This window comes from Enhydra lutris, unplaced genomic scaffold (assembly GCF_002288905.1).
Source record: "Enhydra lutris kenyoni isolate GAN:26980312 unplaced genomic scaffold, ASM228890v2 scaffoldscaffold22, whole genome shotgun sequence".
NCBI classification, from domain to species: domain Eukaryota; kingdom Metazoa; phylum Chordata; class Mammalia; order Carnivora; family Mustelidae; genus Enhydra; species Enhydra lutris.
Genome location: NW_019154106.1, coordinates 12,678,402 through 12,688,033, shown reverse-complemented (window position 1 = coordinate 12,688,033; position 9,632 = coordinate 12,678,402). Strand labels below are relative to the sequence as shown.

At 43.7% G+C, this 9,632-nt stretch overlaps 1 protein-coding gene across 1 annotated transcript; it reads left to right on the top strand.

Annotated features, from left to right (window-relative positions):
- Positions 1-3,443: 3,443 nt before the first annotated feature.
- On the top strand, positions 3,444-4,397 carry LOC111149380 (olfactory receptor 6Q1). Its single transcript, XM_022506396.1, has one exon. It carries the CDS (start codon positions 3,444-3,446, stop codon positions 4,395-4,397), a length of 954 nt encoding a protein of 317 aa, XP_022362104.1.
- The last annotated feature ends 5,235 nt before the right edge of the window (positions 4,398-9,632 follow it).

The window sequence follows — 9,632 nt, the reverse complement described above, 5'->3', positions numbered from 1 at the left end:
ATCATGAAGGTTAAATACTGCGCTTTTGGAAACCGAGACTCGGCTCCATTTTACTTTATTAAGTAGAGATTAGGGTCTGGGATACGATGAAGCCTGTTTATAATGCAGCACGTCAAATCAGGCTTCTGCAGCGTATCAGTGCTGCGAGCATCTGTGAGGATGGGCGCCCAGGAAGGGTAAGCCCTGCTCCCAAGCTGCCACATTATAAGTCAGCTTGCAGAGGGGAGAAATGTGCAGGGATTGTGTCCTGAAACGTCCTAGTGCCCGCAGAAGTATAAAGTGTCTGGGGCTGCGATGCCGTGATTTGGCCAGGAAGCCTGTGTTTATGGACCATTTGCTGTGGATTTAGGCACGGGGCAGATGCATGCTGGAATCTGAGGACTTTGACCTTTCCCTGACTGGGTCTCTATGCACTTTCGTTGCCGTTGCCAGGAAATCATGCAATGTTGAAGCCAGCAGGAGCCCTGCTTAATTATTTTTTTAGGGGAAGGAGCGAGGGTTTTAGATCTTGTCAACCTGAATTCAAACCCCAGTGTAGGCATCTGTGAGTGTAGGCAAGACATAATACCTCTTCCTCCAGAGGGTCCAAAATAGTGACTAATTCACCTGAGGTTGCAGAACCAGGACGTCGTAGTTTCAGTTACATGTGGCTGCTAACCTATCCACTCCCAAACTTAGTGGCTTAAAGTAGCAACAATCCCCTGTTTAGCTCATAAGTCTGCAATGTGGGGGATGGCTCCGCAGGAGAGGCTGGTGGTGTCTGCTGGGCTAGCTCAGCTGGGGGCTAACGTTCTGTTTCCCAGATGGCTCAGTCACCTGGCCGGCTGTCCGTACAAGTTCCACCGGACCTCAGAGCCTCGAGCTCAGTTCCTTCCCGCCTCGGCATTTCTGCCGGCTGCTTGGGTTTCCTCATACTGTGGTGCCTGCGTTCCACAAAGCAGGAAGAGGAATCCGTGTCTTAGGACCTGGGCTTGGAAACTGGCAGCATGCCTTCTGTCTCATTCTGTAGTCAAGCAGTCTCCAAGCCTGGGTTCAGGGGAAGTGGCTACAGTCTCCGTTTTTTAATAAGAGTGTCAAAGAATTTGGGGCTGTGATTTTAAACTCTGTATAATGGAGACATTGTATTCTTTCATTTACTGGAAAACAATCTTATTTCTCTTATTCTTATTCACCTCTTGTTCATCTCATTCACCTCTTTTTTATTTAAAAATTTTTAATTCCAGGATAGTTAACATGCATGTTATGTTGGTTTCAGGTGTACAATACAGTCACCCAACAGTTGTATACATTACTCTGCACTCATCACGATGAAGACCCCCTTAATCCCTTTCACCTATTTCAGCGCCCCCTCCCCCCAGCCTACCTCCCCTCTGGTAACCGTCTGTTTGTTCTCTACAGTTAACAATCTATTTCTTGGTTTGTCTCTTTCCCTTCTTGCCCCCCCCCTTTTAAAGATTTTATTTATTTATTTGACAGAGATCACAAGTAGGCAGAGAGGCAGGCAGAGAGAGAGGGGGAAGCAGGCTCCCTGTTGAGCAGAGAGCCCGATGCGGGGCTCGATCCCAAGACCCCGAGACCATGACCCGAGCCGAAGGCAGAGGCTTAACCCACTGAGCCACCCAGGTACCTCCTTTCCCCCCCCTTTTATTCATTTGCTTTGTTTCCTAAATTCCACATATGAGTGAAATCATATGGTCTTTGTCTCTCTCTGACTGATGTTTCACTTAGCACTCTACTCTTTAGATCCATTTGTGTTGTTGCAAATGGCGAGATTTCATTCTTTTTGGAGGCTGAGTAATACCCCATGCTGTCCATCCACCACAACACCTTTACCCATTCATCAGTCGATAGACACTGGGGCTGTTTCCACAGTTTGGCTACTGTAGAGGATGTCATAATAAACACGGGGATGCATGTATCCCTTTGAATCAGTGTTTTGTTTTCTTTGGGTAAATGCCCAGTAGCAGAATTATTGGATCATAACATAGTTCTATTTTTAATTTTTTGAGGAATCTCCATACTTTTTTCCACAGTGGCTGCACCAGTTTGCATTCTCTAGGTTTCTTTTTTTAATTATCTGTTTTTAATATTTAGTGATTTGCCCATGGTCATATATCTCAAGTTGATGTTGGAACTTGGATTCAAACACAATCCTGTTGATTCTGTCTCTCTTTCTTTTACAAAACTTTATTTATTTGAGAGAGAGTGAGAACACAGAGGAAAGTGAGAGGGAGAAACCAGCTCCCCGCTGAGCAGAGAGCCCCGTGTGGGGATTCCAGGACCCCGAGATGAAGGGCGACGCCCAACCTATTGAGCTACCCAGGTGCCCTTTTCTGTCTCTTGATGGCCCTGTTCACTCCCCAGGCCTCATGCATGTGGCCATCATCACCCCATGTTACACCTGCAAAAACCTCCCCACCTATTTTCTGTGTCCCTTCTTCCTCCTTCCACCAAGGATGGTGGCACCAAGGATTTGGCACTAAGCCAAAGCTGCCTTGGTACAGCAAACGTGGTTCTTATGAAGGGCAGAGGGCTTAGCTTGCTCCTCTGCTTAAGCTCCTCAAGGCTGTCTGTCCTCAGACTGAAGCTTGGCTCTGTCCTTTCCCTTAACTTGGCTCCTCGATCTTCATGATGTCCTCGCCTGCTCCTCAGGCTTGACAAGAGCTGTCTTCCCTCCATACTAGGCTCCAGGAGAAGTCAACATTTAAACTTTTCTCTACTGTGTATTGATCCAAACACGGTGCCAAAGGCTTTAGAGGGATTATCTATTTTAAAATTTCATTGGTCTAGTAGTTAAATTCTTTGGTATTTAAAGCCAGGTATGCTTGATCAGGAAGCCAAGCTTTTTAACTTCCATGGTGACCTGTATCTACTTAACGTTTCCCAAATGCATGGTGTTCTCTCTGGTATCGGGAATTTTATATTTGTTGTGTTCTCTCTCTCTCTTTTCAAGATTTTATTTATTTATGGGGTGGGGAAGGGGCAGAGGGAGAAGTAGGGAGTCCGATGTAAGTCTCGATCCAGGACCCTGGGATCATGACCTGAGGGGAAGGGAGATGCTTAACCAACTGAGCCCCTCAGGTGCCCCCTTGCTGTGATCTCTTTATATCTCTTATCTCACTCACTTATCCTTATCTTCCAGGTTCCAGTTGAGACAACACTTCCTCCAGAAAATATTCTTGGATTCCTCCTGACTGGTGGAGCTTCTCTGCTATTTCCTCCCATAATATCCCCATCCATATCCAGCACTTTAAATTTTGTACCGAAATTGCCTGTTTTCTAGACCTCCTCACAGACTACATATGCTTTGAGGGCAAGGACAGTGTCTTGACTTTGCTTTCCTCTTCCAAGATGAAAGATGTGTCAGTGCACCATCCGCCCAGGTTCTCTTTGAATTGTCTTCTCTTATGAGGCCATGAGTGTCCTGACTTCCACTCCCACACATGCAGCCATACTCCCCAAACTGGACCCACATAACAGAGTTTGTCATGGTGGGCTTTGTTGGGGTGCATGAAGCACGCCTCCTCTTCTTTACACTCTTTCTAGCCATGTACCTGTTCACCTTGGTGGAGAACTTGGCCATCATTTTGGTGGTGGCTTTGAACCATCGGCTTCGTAGACCCATGTATTTCTTTCTGACGCACCTGTCCTGCCTTGAAATCTGGTATACTTCAGTGACAGTGCCTAAGATGCTGGCTGGTTTTATTGGGGTTGGTGGGGGCAAGAATATCTCCTATGCTGGGTGCCTGTCCCAGCTCTTCATCTTTACCTTCCTGGGGGCAACTGAGTGTTTCCTACTGGCTGCCATGGCCTATGACCGCTATGTGGCCATTTGCATGCCACTCCGATATGGGGCCTTGGTGTCGTGGGGCACCTGCATCCGTCTGGCAGCTGCCTGTTGGCTGGGGGGCCTCCTCACACCTATTTTGCCTATCTACCTCATGTCCCAGCTGACATTCTGTGGCCCCAATGTCATCGACCACTTCTTCTGTGATGCCTCACCCCTGCTAGCCTTGTCCTGCTCAGATGTCACCCTGAAGGAGACCACAGATTTTCTAGTCTCTCTGGTGGTGCTTCTGGCCTCCTCAACAGTCATTTCTGTGTCCTACGGCAACATCGTCTGGACGTTGCTGCACATCCATTCAGCTGCTGAGCGCAGAAAGGCCTTCTCCACTTGTGCAGCTCACCTGACTGTGGTGAGCCTCTTTTACGGCACTCTTTTCTTTATGTATGTCCGGACCAAAGTGGCCTCCTCCATCAACTTCAACAAGGTGGTGTCTGTCTTCTACTCCATTGTCACACCAATGCTCAACCCCCTCATTTACAGTCTTCGGAACAAGGAGGTGAAGGGAGCTCTGGGCCGAGTCTTTTCCTTCAGGTCTTGGGGAGGTCAGTGAGGAGGCAGGTGAGGACCTAGTTTCCTTGACTTGGCTTTTCAGAAGGAGGGTGGAGAGGACTAGTGAGAGAGCAGTGACCTAGGTAGTCAGGAACCATGGATTAGGTATTAGTTAAAGTAAAATGTTCATCTGCTATAACAAGAGACACCTAACTATAATGTGGCTTACAGAGGGAAGATTTCCTCTTTCCTGCACCAGTCCAGAGTGAGTGTTCCAGGCTGGTGAGTGGCTCTGGTCAACAGGCATTCAAAGAACCAAGTTCTTCCATCCGTAGGGTCAACATCCCTTAGGATGTTGGCAAACTGAGAGCTGTGGGCCAAATCCAACTCAGCACTTATTTTTAATGACCTGGTAGCTAAGAATGGTTTTTATACTTTTAATACTTGATTGTAAACATATCAAGAGAAGAATAATATTTCATGATGCATAACCTTTAATAAAATTAAAATTTCAGTGTCAATAAATCAAGTTTTACTAGAATATAGTCACACCGTATTTGTTGTCTATGACTCCTTTTGTGCTACAGTGACCGAGTAGTTGTGACAGAGAGCATTTGCCAGTCCCCAGTCTAGGGGCTTCTTGTTATTTACATGGTCAACACAGGGTTCCAGAGAGCAAGAAGGCTGAGGATAGATCACAGAGGAAACAACCCCCCCTGTCTTAAAGTTTCTCCACTAGATGTAGAAACCATCATTGGTTTCTTGGTAAGAAGCTAGCCATAAGTCACATCTAATTGCCAGGCTGCTAAAAACAGTCCATAGCTAGGCAGCCAGATACCCAGCCCCAGTTTGATTATTGTTGAGAAAAAGGAGAGGACAAATTTTGGCAGCCAGCAGTTTCCACCACAAAGTCTCTAGAACCACAGCTGATTTTCTGTGTGATCTATATACTTATTTCTTCGTGGCTACATTGTCTGATTTGAAATACAGATGCACCTGTCGCTTTCACCAAACTGCTTTGAAAATGCATTTAAGAAGATGCATTGAAGAAGATCTGTATGGCAATGTCAGCTCACTTGAAGGAAGCCTTAAAAGACAATTATAACTCAAGTCATTCCCTACACTTAGATAGTTGTACTCTTAAACATTTACAATCACCATTTGAATGTTCATTCCAGAAATTATAGAATATGGAAGAGGAAAATGTGGATCTTGACTGGGTTGGGGGAAGGACGGATTTTCTGTGATGGTGTTTCTCGCCTGGCCAAGAATGGACAGATTATATGACGGTGCCCGTAGGATCATGGTCTCTACACCCCTGCCCCACCCGGAGTCTTAGCTGTTGCTTAATGCTTAGTAGAGAGGGTACAAATCACGCATTTTGAATACCATCTCATTTGTTGAGTATTATATATAATTTATTGAATATTACATATGTGCTTTGTATTCTTTTGGGTGATGGTAAGATGCTTAAACAGTGCAGAGATGAGAACCTTTCAGGATCAAAAATAAGAATTCATATGAATGAAATAAGAGCAGAACTTTCAGACACCTGACCTGAGTAGATTTGAACACAAAATGCATTTAACTTTAAGATTTCTGGCGAGGGAAACAAAGCAAAACATAGTGGGTATATAAAAGAGTTCTCCAGAGAAACAGAACCAAGAAGATCTATCTATTATCTATCTTTATAATGATAATAACTCTCTCTCTATTTAGATACACTGAGAGGTTTATTATAGGTATTGGCTCACACAATATGGAGGTTGAGAAGTCCCATCATCTGTTATCTGCAAACTGGAGAACCAAGAATATCAGTGGCATAATTCAGTCTGAGGCTGAAGGTTTGAAAACCAGGGGAACCAATGGGGTAAGTTGTGGTAAGGCCCAAGAATCAGCGGCACTAATGTCTAAAGGCAGGAGAAGATGGATGTCGCAGCACCAGCCAAGAGAACAAATCCTTTTTGTTCATCCAGGCCCTCGATGGCCTAGATGATTGATGGTAACTATATTGAGGAGAGCAATCTTCTTGATTCAATCTACTTATTCAAGTGCTAATCTCCTCAGAAAACCCCTCACACACAGCCCAAAATAACATTTTAATGACAGTCTGAGCATCCCTTAGCCCAGTGAAGTTGACATAAAATGAACCATCATACTGGGTCACATTCTCATTTACGGTTCCAGAAAGAACTAAAATTCAAACATACGGAATGCTTTCTGGATTTTGACTCTAAGAACAATTCTATGGGAAGTATTGGTAAAGCTTACAGTTTTGAGGTTGAGGAAGATAAATTACTTAAAATGGTAAAAACTCAGAGGCATACTTTTAGAAAAGATTCTATGTATGTAAAAGTTGAGTCTTGCTTTAATAAAATCTAACATGAGAAACTGAACTGATAATACAGGTCAACTATACTTCAATCAAAAAAAAAAAAAGAAAAAACTGAAAAAAAGAAGCCTTTGTGAGTGTGATTATTTACACTGTAAAGCAACCACTCCCTTAAAAAAAAGAGCTGCCTACCAGAATCTGGAATGCTGGTGATGACATGATATGTGTAGGTATTGGCAGAGAGAGCTTTTCTTTTTAATTATGATTAGTTAATTAATTAGCTTCTGGCTTTGTTTTTGCATTATAATTGACAAAATATCATATTACTTTCAGGGGTACAACATGGTGATTCAATATTTTTATGTATTATGAAATGATCACCTTGGTAATTCTAGTTACCATGAGTCACTAAACAAAGCTAGAACCATTCCTTATGCGTATTCCTTATGCTGTACATTACATCCCGGTGACTTATTTTATTTATTTATTTATTTTTATTTTAGTCATTTAAAAATATTTTTTGAATTTTTAAAATAAACATATAATGTATTATTAGCCCCAGGGGTACAGGTCTGTGAATCGCCAGGCTTACACACTTCACAGCCCTCACCATAGCACATACCCTTCCCAATGTCCATAACCCCACCACCCTCTCCCTACCCCCCTCCCCCTGGCAACCCTGTTTGTTTTGTGAGATTAAGAGTCTCTTATGGTTTGTCTCCCTCCCGATCCCATCTTGTTTCATTTATTCTTTTCCTACCCCCCAAGCCCCCCATGTTGCATCTCCACTTCCTCATATCAGGGATATCATATGATAGTTGTCAGTGACTTATTTTAAACTGGAAGTTTCGAAGGCTGAAGATTTTAAAGCCACTACTAGTGGGAGATCGTTCCACAATGACGATAAAATATGAAATCATGACAGATATGTATTCTTGTAAATAGGGCATTTCTGAGAATATGATTCCTTCTTTGGGGGATACAAAAGAAACCCAGAGGTACCCAGAAAATGTCACAATGAATAATTTGAGAGAAGTAAGACTTGGGTTTTCTTTTTTTCTTTTCATTTTTTAAAATTTAAATTCAATTAATTAACATATAATGTATTATTGGTTTCAGAGTAGAGCTCAGTGATTCATCAGTCTTGTATAAGACCCAGGGCTCATTACATCACGTGCCTTCCTTAATAAGACTTGTTTTTTAATAATTTAAATTTCATTTTTATTTATTTACTTATTTGAGAGAGACAGAGACATAGCAAGAGGGAGCATGCAGAGGGGTGAGGAGGGAGAAGCAGACTTTCTGCTCAGCAGGGAGCCTGATGTGGGACTGGACCCCCGGGACCCTGGGATCATGACCTGACCCAAAGGCAGACACTTAACCAACTGAGCCACCCAGGCTCTCCAAGAGAAGTAAGACTTATTGAGATGGAATGCTGTGAAGAACGCTGCTCACCTTGTTTTTCCTATTCTGGGGACCTAGATATCGATTTAATTGTTAGTTAGGGACTACGTGGGGGCCATCCTGGAGAAGGACCTTTGAGTTGGTCCTTTGTTGAAGGCTTTGATGCGGGTCTATGGGACACCGTTCTGTGGTTCCACATTCTTTTTATCGTTTACACCTGTGTTGGGATTCCCATTCCTTTTTTCAGAGGCCTTAATCCATGGTTGGTCTCTTTTTCAGTTTTCACATGTGAAATCCTTGGAAATCCTTGACTTCCAAGTTGTTTGTCAAAACACTGGCTTTGGTTGTGGGACGCTACAGCTTTCTGTTTATTATTTTTTTCTGTAATTTTCTTTTTTTTAATGTTTCAATTTTTTAATATAGATTTTAGGACAGTTTTCTGTTTTTCTAAATTGAGCCTTTCTATCTATATCCTTGTTTCCATCGATGGCTTCATTGCCATGATCTAAGTATCATTCTTGGCCAGTAAGAGATGAGCATTTTAAACCCCCTTTGGGGTTTACAATGGATCTCATTTCCCAGAAACATGGATACTTTGATACCTTGAGACCGTCTCTGTAGTGCCCTTCAGTTCTGTCCCTCCCCAGAGGGCAGTCCAGGAGAACTAACATTTAATTAATTGATGCCCAATATTTTGTGGGCTTCATTAGCACCCCCACACTCCCATGGAAGTCAAGGGGCTTTATTCAGAGCAGACTTTTCTCTCATGGTTGCTCGGCGGTGTCTGTGACAGTCACCTGTCATCAACCCAAAGGTAAGTGGCCAGCCAGAGCAGGTGCAGGTGGTTAGAACAGTTCCACAAGAGATGTACTCAGTTTGCTCCCCTCAGGTTAGGTTGGAAATGTTAGATCACAAGCTTTTGCGAGGACTCTAACTGAGCCTTTCTGAAGGTCCCTTCCCAGGACACGGCTTGGAGCAAGGGTCTCATAAAAGTTTCAGTTGTTCAGCAAAGAGTCAAGTCATCCAGGTTTGCCACTCTGTATAATTTTATTGATCATGTGCCGTTACCTCCTTTGCACATGAAGAAACTTGTACAGAGAATTAATGTAACTAGTCCAAAGTCACACAGAGAAGGAAACAGAGAACTAGGTCTTTAAACTTTTCATCTAACTGCACAATGATGCCCGCATATATTCGTCCCATCTTGGCATCATTTCCCTTCTTGTAAAAAGACAGGGTGGATGGGTGGCTTGAAATACCAACCTTTGAGTGTTTAGTATGTGCCTGGCACCCCCCACATTTTCTCACTTCATCCTCACATCAACCCAGAGCGAGCCTTACAGTCTCATTCGACATCAGTGGAACCTGTGGCTCAGAGAGGTTAAGCCACACCCCGAGGTTCACACAGGTGCAACATGGAGGTGCTGGGAGGATCTGAGCCAGGACTCTCTGACTCCATCCCACTGCTCTGCCTCGCTGCCTGCTCTGTAAGATCTCTTCCAAGGCTAGCTTTGCAGACATTGACTTATTCGTTCAGCAAGCAGCTCTTCTGTCTTCTCT